A 12,652-nucleotide genomic window follows, 5' to 3' on the forward strand; every position below is an offset into this window, starting at 1 on the left:
CTGGCTAATCAACGATGCCCACGTCGCAGTCTTGAAAAAAAAAGGATGACCCCTTATTTTAAAACTCGGACCCTTGTTCTAGATTCTCCCACAAGAGGATCCATCGTTTCCACATTCACCAGATCAAATCTCCTCAGGATCTTATCTTTCAATTAAGTTCCCTCTGACTGCTCTACACTTCACAGGATCCACACCTGGCCTGGCTAGCCTTTCCAGGTAAGACAATCATCTCATTCCAGGTATTAGTTTAGTAAACCTCCTCTGAACTGCTTCCAACGCGTTAACGTCCTTCCGTAAGTACAGGAGAGCAAAACAAACTGTGGAGCTTAGCTCCGAGGACAGCTTGATGAGTTTTTCTCTCAGTCAATATTAAAGTAAGGGAATTTGGCTTGTCCATAAGGACTCTCACCAGCTTCTCCAGATGCACTATAGAAAGCATTCTGTCTGGATGCATCACCGTTTGGTATGGTGACTGCTCTGCTCAGGGTCATAAGAAACTACAGAGCATTGTGAACACAACACAGTCCATCACACAAACCAACCTTCTATCCATTGACTCCATTTATACTCCTGCTACCTCAGAAAGGCAGCCAACAAATCAAACACTCCTCCCATCCGAGTTATAATCTCTTCCAACCTCTTCTGTCAGAGAAGAGAAACAAAAGCTTAAGCACACGTACCATCAGATTCAAGAACAGCTTCTTCCTTGCTGTTATTAGACTGCTGAATGGACCTCTCCAATTTCAAATATAATGTTGATCTTGCTTTTTGTGCACCTTCTTTGCAGCAGTAACTCTGTATTCCTGACTATGTCCAATCACCCTGTGATATTTGTATGGCATCACCTGCCTGTACTGCACACAAAACAAATCTTTGCACTGTACTTAGGTACATGTGACAATAGTAAATCCGAAAGGTGAAGTCACCATTGTCCTGCTCCCACACTAGAGAGAGAGAGAGGGACAGACAGACAGGCAGTGGTGAGTTTAACCTGAGGGTCACCACACCTCAGATAAAGAGTGAGGTTGAGAAGGCTGGCCCTGCACAGTAACCTCAGCTGATACAGGATTTGGAGATGCTGGTGCTGGACTAGGGTGGACAAGGTCAGAAGTCACACAACACCAGGTTATAGACCAACAGGTTTATTTGAAATCACAAGCTTTCAGAGAGTTGCCCCTTTACCTGACAAAGGAGCAGCATTTCGAAGGCTTGTGATTTCAAATAAACCTGTTGGACTATAACCTGATGTCGTGTGATTTCTGACCTCATACAGGATTTGAACTTACACTGTTGCTGTCACACAGTACTGTAAATCCACCATCCGCCTAAATGCGTGAGCCAGGTTAGCTGCTGCATGTTCCGTTTTACCATGTTGGAGGTGTCTATTAACTTGCAAAGTGCTTTGAGATGTCCTGAAGCTGTGAACTGGTTCCTTAAAATGCCAGCCTTGCTTTCAGTCTTAAAGTAGAGTTGGGCACTGACTTTGTGCAATTTATAAGATTTAAAACTGTTGTAATAGTTAACATTTTGAACATTTTCCATCACAGCGAAGAGATGAGGAACAGGAAGTTTCTGACCACATACATTTCCTTCTGTAATTTTCACTTCAATCCGCGCGACAAAGCAACATTTTTACATTTACACTCGTAACCGATGCAGAGTTGACAAGAGACACTGCCTGAGCACTGAAAGCAAGCTGTACATCATTTGATGCAGTATTTCAGGCACTGTGAATGCCTGCTTATGACAGCCACTCTCCTCCACCCCTGTTGCTGAATGATTCGGTCAAAAATCAATGCAGCAGCAAGATTTGCTCGTCTCTTTATTTTTGATTCTTTGCATCGTGAAGACCGAATGAAGATTAGGACCAGTCCACTTCCAAGTGCAGGGAGAGATGCATGCATTTAAGACTGGGTGGTAGCTGCCTGCAGAGGGGTAACTGCTGTGGGCTTTGGCGAGTGAATTAATTGAGAGAAGTCTGATGCGGGCAGAATTATGGCAGGAACAAAGCTGAACCCGTCCTCTTCAGAGCCTGAGGCTGTGATGAATGCAACCAAACAGAACACCAAGGATGCAAATGTAAACAGTTGCCCTAAAGCAGCTCGGAGGATGGGATCTTTAGGGAGTGACCATGGACCAAGGTACTGCATTTTGTTTGTTGTTGTGGAGGAACTATTATACTACAATAGAGCAGCCAGCGTCCAAATAGTTATAACCATGATGAGAATGGTAAAGCTGTTTCAGAAAGCAGTATTTGCATATTCAGGTAGGAGGCAAAGCAAGCCAGCTTAAGGGTTGTTGTGCTCATTCACTGGAAAAGATATATTTAACTCATTTGATGATAAGCAATGATGGATATTTCAACAGGCTCTCTGTTGTCTACAGTGAGAATACTGTCTTATCTATTTTCTTGTAGAGCAGCGAGTTATAAGGGAGAGTGGCGGATGTTTGAAGTCAGGTGCTAGCCATTGGTAGAATTTTAAAATAGGGAAAGACTTGTTTAGCTCGTAATTCACACTGCACGTGTGGTCACTGCAGCCTGTCAAGCACGTACCGCTGCAATAGTTTGGCACAGGAACAGCAAATGTTTTGTGTTTCGATATTCACTTCTTCCGATCATTTTTGTTAGTTTAGCCGGTTATTACAAAAATTGAGAGTAGGGTGTGCGGAGGGAGAGTACTGCTTCCCCAGAACCATTCCAGATTTACATCACCTTCATTTAATACAGTGCTAGCATCCTGTCAGCAGGCATGCATTGCAATGTTCTCAAACTACAAGTTGTTAGCTCTTTCTGCTCCTCATCTAGAAAAATAAATGTTTTTAAATGTAATTTTCACCCTTTAACCTTTTATTGGATGGCGATCACAAAATAGAAGGTGGCTATCAAAGGCAGCAGCTCACCAATCGACTTGTTCTGGGTGACGTCTACAAACTCTCTTTGGTCAGCTTCAAGTCACAGAACCATTCCAGTCGTTTTCTTTTGAAATCCTTGGTTGTCCACTGCTCTCGTGGGGCAGTGAGGTCCTGGCTCTCCTGTACAGTCTCTCTGTACCTCTCACTTCAATCTGGTCCTCATCTCAACAACTCATGGACAGAGAGCTGTGCCCCGCAGTTCGGTGAAGTGGAGATCGGGAAATACATGCAGAGAGGTTGTGTCTTGTCGGAGTTTCTTAACCATGACTTAGCTGTCTCTAGGAAGCTGGGAGCAACAGATCCCTGTGGACTCAGGGATTTACACTTTGTGGGAAAGTAGCTAACTCACCCTGCACAGCTGATAGCAGTGATTTCGAAAGGGGGGCATCATTAATGACAACAGGCATTGTATTTGTGAGGAACCTTCATTAAACTCACAGTAAAACTGTTGTTAGATAGTTTCGAATCAATCAGTTTCGGGATGTTATTAATGTTTTCTAATCAACGAGTTCAGCGTTGTTATTACACATGGGACAGTATTACTGACTCTGGCCTAATACACTTGCATCAAGGTATTTCCCTTTTATTAATGAATTACAGAATGTATGTAGAGGTTAAATATGAAGCTGCAGAGACTGCAGTGTTTATCCTACAAAGGTGCACTGATTGGAACTCCATGATGGAAATGCTGAGATTGTTCTGAACCTCCGAAGAATGGTTTGAACTTTAGCCTCTGCGTCACTTTTTCATATCCACTTACAGGTGGTGGGCTGGGCTGGCTGGGCCAGCATTTATTGCCCGTCCCTAATTACAAAGGTGGTGATGTCACTGGAATGTAAATCCAGAGGCTCAGGCAAATGTTTCAGGGCCCTGGGTTCGAATCCCACTCTGACAGATGGTAAAGTTTGAAATAGATTGATAAATCCAGAATTAAAAGCTACTTGAATGGCAACAATGAAACCATTGTCAATGACTGTGAGAAGCCATCTGGTTCACTCATAAAGCTTAGGGGAGGAAATTTGCCATCCTCACTTAGTCTGGCCTACATGTAGGCACAGGAGTAGGCCATTCAGCCCCTCAAGCCTGTGCTGCCATTCAATGAGATCATGGTTGATCTATGACCTAACTCCAGATGGCTGCCGTGGGCCCATATCCCTTGAAACCCTTCCTTAATAAAAATTAGTCTATCTCAAATTTAAATTTAATAGGTAGAATCTAACATCGCTTGACTCTAGGCCCACAGTTATGTGGTCAACTGCCTTTGATGTGTCCCAAGCAAAGTTGTATCAATCCACTACAAAGTCGAAAGAAATGAATGTAATTGATGGCCCATTTGTCATTGGCCTACATGCCAGAAATGGCAACAGCAAACCCAATTCTGTTGACCCTGCAAAGTCCTCTTTATAGATACCTAAGGTTGGGGAGGGGGAGGCTTGTGCTGAACTTGGGAGAGCAATCTCATAGACTAGTCAAGCAAAAGCCTGATATAGTCACACAGAATGTACTCTGGGTGGTAGACTTCAATGCCTTTCATTTTGAGAGGGCTAGAATACAAAAGCAGAGATGAACCAGTGAGGCTGCATAAGGTTCTGGTCAGACCATGTTTGGAATATTGTGCACAGTTTTGATCTCTGAATCTCAGGAAGGATGTTGGAGGGGGTCCAGAGTAGGTTTACAAGAATGATCATGGAAATGAAGGGTTTGTCATGTGAGGAATGGTTGGGGATTATGGGTTTGTATTCAGAGTTTAAAAGAATGAGCTGGGGAAGTCTCATTAAAACTTACAGAATATTGAGAGACTTGGATAGAGTGGACATGGAGAAGATGTTTCCACTATCATGAGAGAGAAGGGTCCAAGGGCACAGCCTCAGAGAGAAAGCACTCATCAATAAGCTACTGAGGGGCGGTCACTTTGAGTTCCACTAAAACTTGGCTAATAAGTAGTAAGTAACAATTGTGTCAGACAATGACTGTCTTCAACAAGAGAGAATCTAATGTTTTCTTCCAGACATTCAATGGCCTTATCATCACTGAATTCCCTACTGTTGACATTGTGGGGTTGTCATTGATCAGAAATTCAACAACCACATAAATAAAGTGGCTACTGGAACAGATCGGAGGCTAGGAATACTGTGGCGAGTAACTCACCTCCTTGACTTCCCAAAGCCTGTCCATCATCTCTAAGGCACAAGTCAGGAATATGGTGGAATCTTCCACTTGCCTGGATGAATGCTGTTCCAACAATCCTCAAAAAATTCAACATCATCCAGGACAAAACAATCCCATCCACAACCTTCATTCAGTTGAGCACCAATTCAAAGTGGCAGCGGTGTGTACCTTCGAAAATATGCCTTGCAGAGATTTATCGCAGCTCCTTCCAAACCTTTACCATTGTGAAGGATAAGGACAGCAGAACATGGAAACACCATCACTTGCACGTTCCCTCCAATCTACTTACGATCTTACTTTGAAATATGTTGCCGTTCCCTCACTGTTACTGGGTCAAAATTCAGGAACTCTCTCCCTGATATCCCTATAGGTATATCTAATCCCAAAGTTGACAGCAGTTCACTATCATTATCTTAAGGGAAATCAAGGACAGATGGCAGATTCCGGCATAGCTAACAATATCCACATCGCACAAGTGAAATAACTACTCTGTTTCAGAGATAAGTGAAATTAACACATTTGTGCTGGTGACCATGAAGCTGACATTGATTTGTTATAAAGACTGATCAGGTTCACTAATGTCCTTTTAAGAAGGGAAATTGGCTGACTTGACCTGACCTGGCCTCCATGTAACTCCATAGCTCCAGCAATGTCGCTGATTTTTTAAATACCTTCTGTCATGGCAGAGACAGCTGATTAGGTACAAGACCAAAATGTATTTATAAATGTATTTATTTTGGTGAGGAAAGTGAAGCAAAAGGTCAGAGTGCGGCTACCTATCACCTGAAAATGGTGCGGCTTAAACTTAATGTAGTGCACCTGTTGGAGGATGCTCAGGAGTGTGGTGAACACCCCATTTGCATGTTTCTCCCCCTCCCACTCCTGCTTGGACAGAATTCCACATCGGTTTCAGAACGTTCCCTCAGGAGCCCGCCCCCTACAGTCTGAGGGACCTCCATGTCCATCTGCACGGGGTGGGGGGGGGGGGGGAGGGGGGGCTCCTGTTTAGGTTCATGCTGTACACCATCCATTCTTTCTCCTTTATCCAGCTCCCGGACACACCTCGGTGACCTGTTTGACCACCAGGCAGTGGGGTTCCCCAACAGATGTCTCTGTACATGAGTAATTGTAGGTTAAGATGGTTCATGGGCTCCTGACCCAGCTGTTTATTTTGCAATGTTGAGGAGCCCATGGACAATGTGTATCTTGTTTGTGGGAGCTTGCGCCCCTTTTAAATAGCTATTTAAGGAATTAGTTGTTGCACTTTCAGTTGGACTTCAGACCTGCGCTCCTACCTGTTGGCTCTCAGTGCATGTCTGAGTGAGAGCACCTCCTCGTGGGTCTACTCCTGGGTCTGGCTAAGGTCTAGGCAGCAGGCTGTGGAGGGTGTCTTAGTTCCCTGATGCCTTTCCCTCTTCTGCAGTTACACTTCTGCACACAGTGTCTGCCAGCATAAGAGCTAAGGAGAGGTGGGTACCACCAGGGCTGGTTTCTTAGCCTACAATTCTATTTTTATTTAGCCCTCCCTCTTTCCCTAAACATCCACCACTTTTATGATTGTTGTGCTGCCCATAGTGGATAGTGCTTGGACATTGTTTACTTTGTTAACTGGTATTGGGTTTACAGTAAAAAAAGGCTGGCTTCTGGGTTGCAATGCCCCAGGTGATGAATGCTTGATAATTGTTATTTATTTCATTGTTTAATTAGAAAAAAAAGTGGGGCTGTTGAGAGGTGGGAACTATGGGGCCTACTCAAATAACTCTTCAGAGGCTGACACCCCAGCTCCAATCAATCAAATGCATAGCCTTTGACAGTAGACTGTCTCTCACTGAGTCAGGCATTCAGGGGTTCAATATCCCTGACACTCACCCTTTTATGTCAGCCAGGGCTCCCTGGTTGGGGCTGTTAATCTGGTCCAATCAGGGAACTCATATTCTGTGACTAGACTTCGTTGCAATCACAATAATACAAGGCATTATCTTCCCCTATAACTCCATTTTCATTTCCCTTGTTTCCTCTCTTTTAGTTATTGTTATACTGCCCTTGGTCGGCAGTGTTGTAATTTGGACAATTGGGTAATTTGGTGATGAATTCTGAAAATTAAAAAGAATGAGCAGGTCTCCCTGCTATAGGAAGGGCATTTGGGAAACTTGAAAGTGTCCAGAAAAATATTTACAAGGATGTTACTGGGGTTGGAAAAGCACAGCAGGTCAGGCAGCATCTGTGGTGCAGGAAAGTCGACGATTTGGTCATATGCCTTTCATCAGGAATGGCTGGGTTGGAGGATTTGAGCAATAGGGAGAGGCTGAAGAGGCTAGAGCTGTTTTCCCTGGAGCATCAGAGGCTGAGGGGTGACCTTATAGAGGTTTATAAAATCATGAGGGGCATGGATAGGGTGAAGATCTTTTCCCTGAGATAGGGGGGGTCCAAAACTAAAGGGCATAGGTTGAAGATGAGAGTGGAAAGATTTAAAAGGGATCTAAGGAACAACCTTTTCACACAGAGGGTGGTGTGTGTATGGAATGAGCTGTCAGAGGAAGTGGTGGAGGCTGGTACAATTACAACATTTAATAAAAGGCATCTGGACGGGTATATGAACGGGAAAGGTTTAGAGGGATATGGGCCAAGTGCTGGTAAATGGGACTAGATTAATTTGGGATATCTGGTTCAGCATGAAACAAGTTGGACTGAAGGGTCTGTTTCTGTGCTGTACATCTTTATGGCTGTACGATCAAGTTTCTTGTACACATTAACAGGTCCAGACAACGGTGTATGGAGGGAGTTGTGATTTGCAGTTGGCTTGCATGACTATGTCTGTACCCACGTTTGGAGAGGTGTACACAGCATCCATTGGTATCCATGAGGTGTTCAGAGATAAGTGGGCATCGCATGGGGTTGGCATGCATTCATTCCCCCTAAAACAACCCTCCCTTGTTTTCCCCACTTATAGATTTGTTTCTGTTGTCACATTGCCCCTGGTGGAGTGTTTATAATTTATCAATTGGGTGATTTGCTGGTGGGTTTATTTAATGTATTTTAAAAATGCTGCAGTCTTTCCCAGGGGAGAGGGTGGAATTGTTTTCCGGACAGAGAAAGAGTCCAGAAGGTAATGGTGGAAATTGGTGTTTGTACTCACTCCACATATGGATACCTTCCTGTTAAACAGGAAGGACAGGCTAACACTGGTGGTCGGTGGCAGGTTTTGTCTGCAAATGAATGCTAATTTATAAGTCAGGAAACCCCCAGGCCCTTAAAGGAAAAAATAAATCTCAACTGCATTTTGGAAAACACCGTGCAGTGGTGTTTGTTGGCTAGCTTGACAATTCTATGCAAAAAGCGGGATGTCGTTGTGGAGAGAGCACTTGCCTCTTAAGGCTCTGAGGGCTAAAGGGATTAAAGGCAGTGAAAGTGAGAACAGGCACTAAGGTGGATGATCAACCATGATCACATTGAATGGTGGAGCAGGCTTGAAGGGCTGAATGGCCTGCTCCAGGTCTATTTTCTATTTTTCTATGTCCTACTTACCTTATGTAGTGCACCTGGTTCTTCTCTAGGATATCATCATCCAAACATTAAACTTGTAGTTTTACCTCCAAACACAACATCATCCATCCAGACAATGGACCAGGGGTCATTGTAATGTCCAAAGCATAGCACTCCCATTGATGTTTTAACTACATTCTAAACCTCCTGGAGATGGACCTTTCAACCATTGTTGGTAATTGCTGGAAAGAATTTAACATTGCCATAGTGTTAGTGCAGTTAAGAACTCATGGAATGAGGTTAGAGAACCAACAGTCAAGGTCTGCTAGGTTTTGACCTGTGGGTATGAGCGATTTCATGCATGTTGCTCAGTGACTCTGCTAAAGGTATTGTATAACAGGAAATGAATGCTAATATGCATGCCATTGCAACTTTGAGTCATGTTTGTGATGAGGAGAGTTTGAGCAAGTTGGACGTTTACTCATTTGGGGTTTAGAAGACTGAGAGGAGACCTTATTGAAAAATACAGGATTTTCAGGGAACGTGACAGGGTAGATGTCGTCTCCCCTTGTGGGACAGTCTAGGATCAGAGGGGATAATCTCAGAATATGGGGCTGTCCATTTAAGACAGAGATAGGGAGGAATTTGTTCTCTCAGAGGGAGTGCATCTGAGGAATTCTTTACCACAGAGGGTTATTGAGGCTGGATCATTAAGTGTATTCAAGGCTGAGATGTACAAATTTTCATCGAGTAAGGAAATAAGGGGATACAGGGAAAAGGTGGGAAAGGGTCATAGAGTCATAGAGATGTACAGCATGGAAACAGACCCTTCGGTCTAACCCGTCCATGCCAACCAGATATCCCAACCCAATCTAGTCCCACCTGCCAGCACCCGGCCCATATCCCTCCAAACCTTTCCTATTCATATACCCATCCAAATGCCTCTTAAATGTTGCAATTTTCCCAGCCTGTACCACTTCCTCTGGCAGCTCATTCCATACATGTACCACCATCTGTGTGAAAAAGTTGCCCCTTAGGTCTCTTTTATATCTTTCCCCTCTCACCCTAAACCTATACCCTCTAGTTCTGGACTCCCCGACCCCAGGGAAAAGACTTTGCCTATTTACCCTATCCATGCCCCTCATAATTTTATAAACCTCTATAAGGTCACCCCTCAGCCTCCGACGGTCCAGGGAAAACAGCCCTAGCCTGTTCAGCCTCTCCCAATAGCTCAAATCCTCCAACCATGGCAACTGTTGAGGATTACCAGATTAGTCACGAACTAATTCAATGATGGAGCAGACATGATGGGCCGAATGGCCTATTTTTGCTCGCCATCTTATGATCTAATCAATGGGCAATGGGCACATGGTATTGAGACTTTAAGAAGGGAAGAATGGGAAGATTACTAGAGAGCTGGCATCAGTATTCTGCATCTAAGAATTGACAGAGAGAGTTGACAGGTTAAACTGAGAGTGAGGAAACGTTAAGTGAGGTTAAGGAAATCATAAAATAAGATTAAGATCGGGATGTGGCAGGATGACCTGCTACCCAGCATTCCCTCTAACTTTCTATTTGGCTGCATAGACCTCTGAGGTCCATGCATGGTCATGAATTCTGGTCAATGCAGCATTTGGTGTGCCAATGCAGTTCACCTTGCAGAACCCTGGAATGGCTGTGCATGCCCATAGTCACCCAGTTTAAAAGGAAAGTTGGTGCCAATCAATTAACACTGCCCTATATTATCATTATAAACGTTGGTTTTCTGCTTAAATGGGTGTTCTTGCAAACTATCCTGATAAGTGCAGATGAAAAGCTTCGAGAAAACGTGTCTTTATTCAGCAGTACTGGGGCTTGGTAAACATTCTCATGATTTAATTCACTGTGGGAATAAGCTGAGTCGGCGATATAAGCATTTGCGGGACAGAATCGTGACAAATTGCAAAGGCATTCTGTCTTTGAGTGAACTTTGTCAATGAAACCAAGTGCCCACAGATTATAAATCATGTCCTCTTGGGTTTTACATCTCACTGAGATGCACTTTCTTTGGCTTCAAGGAGTTTTGAGAAAATGGATTTAAAAAACATTTCCTGTCAATGTGCCCTTCATGCACTAAATTAACTCAATGGGTGTTAATTCAAGTCAGACACACAAAAACAGGAAATACTTAACAGGGATAAATTTAACATAAAAGATGGCCAAGCCACATCTGTCCATTAACTGTAAGTCCATTAACTGTAGCTCCATTAATACAGATAAGTGTAAGGCTCCATTGTAATTGAAAATGTTGAAACAGATTGATCGGAAATGAAATGGCACATTTCTGAGGTGCTTGTAGTTATTTCACCAAAGGTGCCTTTTAAAGATATGCTCTGAAATAAGGCAGTTTACCGACACAGTGCTCACCTGTTCAGATGCTGGTTATTATTCCTACTTTTGCTTTACGCCAACATCTTGTACATTTTTCCCACAATTGTTTCTATCCTGGCCAATGGACGTTGGCTCACTTTGTGTGCAGTTCACTGCCAGCAGGAACCAAGCATGTGAAGAAGGAAAATATTGTGGATGCTGGAAAACTGAAGTGAAAACACAAATTGCTGGAGAAACTCAGCAGGTCTAGCAGCATCTGTAGAGAGAGAAACAGAGTTAAAGTTTACGGTCTGATATGACTCTTCTTCAGAACTGAAGTTTGGTTCTGAATGAACATAAAGGCCACAACAGGGTAAAAATAATTTTCTTCCCTGAAGGCCACTAGTGAACCAGATGGTGTTTCTTTTCCCTGACAATTAGCAATGGTTTTATGGTCATCACAGGCCCTCCATGCCAGATTTTTTAAAGTAAATTCAAATTTCACCATCTGTTTGAGTCTTCAGAACAATACTTGGGTCTCTGGACTAATAGTCTAGTGATATTCTAGTCTAGACTCTTGGTCTGTACTCAGTGGAGTTTAGAAGAATTAAGGGGATCTCATTGAAATGTAAAGAACACTGAGAGGCTTGAATCAAATGGATTTGGAGAATCCACTCGTAGGAGAGCCGAGGTCCTAAGGCCACAGCCTCAGAGTGAAGGGATAACCCTTTAGAACTGAAATGAGGAGGAATTTCTTCAACGAGGGGGTGGTTAATCTGTAGAACCCATTGCTGCAGAAGGCTGTGGAGGCCAAGTCATTGAGTATCTTTAAGACATAGATAGGTTCTTGATAGGAGATCAAGGGTTATGGGAAGGAGGCAGGAGAATGGGGTTGAGAAACATATCAACCAGATCAAAAGACAGAGCAGACCTGATGGGCTGAATGGCCTAATTCTGCTTCTATATCATATGGATGATGCCACAAGCAATTGCTCCCTCAATGTGAGTGATCCTAACTGGTATGCTGGAAAGTTAGTTTCGGATTTCTGAAGAAAACATCATGCTGGAATAGTGATCTTGTGTATGTCGAGGGGAGAGAGATGGTATGGAGGAGGTCTATTTATTTAATTATCCTGTCCTGGGCTTTTGAGAGGATTTGAACAAAGGTCACAGTTTTACAGACTTAACTTTTATATATGAAACTCAAAGGCTTTTACCAGATTTCTATCCAATGGATCCTATCCATCAAACCATCTGTTTTTAATTACCAACCACTTCTTCGTGGTGAGAAAGTAAATCTGTTCCGTGTGAGTTTCTGGTTTGATATTATGGAATTTAAGGTATTTTTAAAAATAAATCAATGCTTTAAGCATCAGATTTCCATGATTCAGGAAACTTTCCTTTGAAAACTGCAAGTTGGTGCCTTAGATTACAACCAGTGCTTATTTCTCCTCCCACTCAGCAAATACAATCTAGATCCAGTTCTGATCTAAATTTTTGGTTTTCAGAGGATGGGGTATCAGATTAAACATTAGCCGTACACTGTGTTCAGACAATCTTAGTTGAAGAGTTAGGTTTTTTGGTTTGAAAGAGTGTCTCAAACGAGCTAAAGATATTTTTGGAAGATATTTCGAGGCTTCAGTCCTAGATAGCTGTTGGCATGGTTACCACTGGTGGTGTCAAGGAGAAGAGAAACGCTCGGGAGCCTTCTTAGATGGAATACAGAATTCTTGGAGAT

General features: G+C 43.2%; 1 protein-coding gene across 9 annotated transcripts in view; it reads left to right on the forward strand.

The window, feature by feature from the left end:
• kcnt1b (potassium sodium-activated channel subfamily T member 1b) overlaps window positions 1–12,652 on the forward strand; it is a 412,195-nt gene that overhangs the window by 147,318 nt on the left and 252,225 nt on the right. Inside the window, exon 1 of one of the 9 annotated variants that reach the window (XM_072565813.1) lies at window positions 1,806–2,141. The exons of the other annotated variants lie outside the window; for them this stretch is intronic. Within the exon in view, the coding sequence (XP_072421914.1) occupies window positions 1,996–2,141 (146 nt within the window). The 5' untranslated portion in view covers window positions 1,806–1,995. Of the gene's footprint in view, window positions 1–1,805; window positions 2,142–12,652 lie in introns of those variants that run through there. 9 annotated transcript variants of the gene reach the window in all.

The sequence above is a fragment of the Chiloscyllium punctatum genome, chromosome 49, assembly GCF_047496795.1.
Source record: "Chiloscyllium punctatum isolate Juve2018m chromosome 49, sChiPun1.3, whole genome shotgun sequence".
NCBI lineage: Eukaryota > Metazoa > Chordata > Chondrichthyes > Orectolobiformes > Hemiscylliidae > Chiloscyllium > Chiloscyllium punctatum.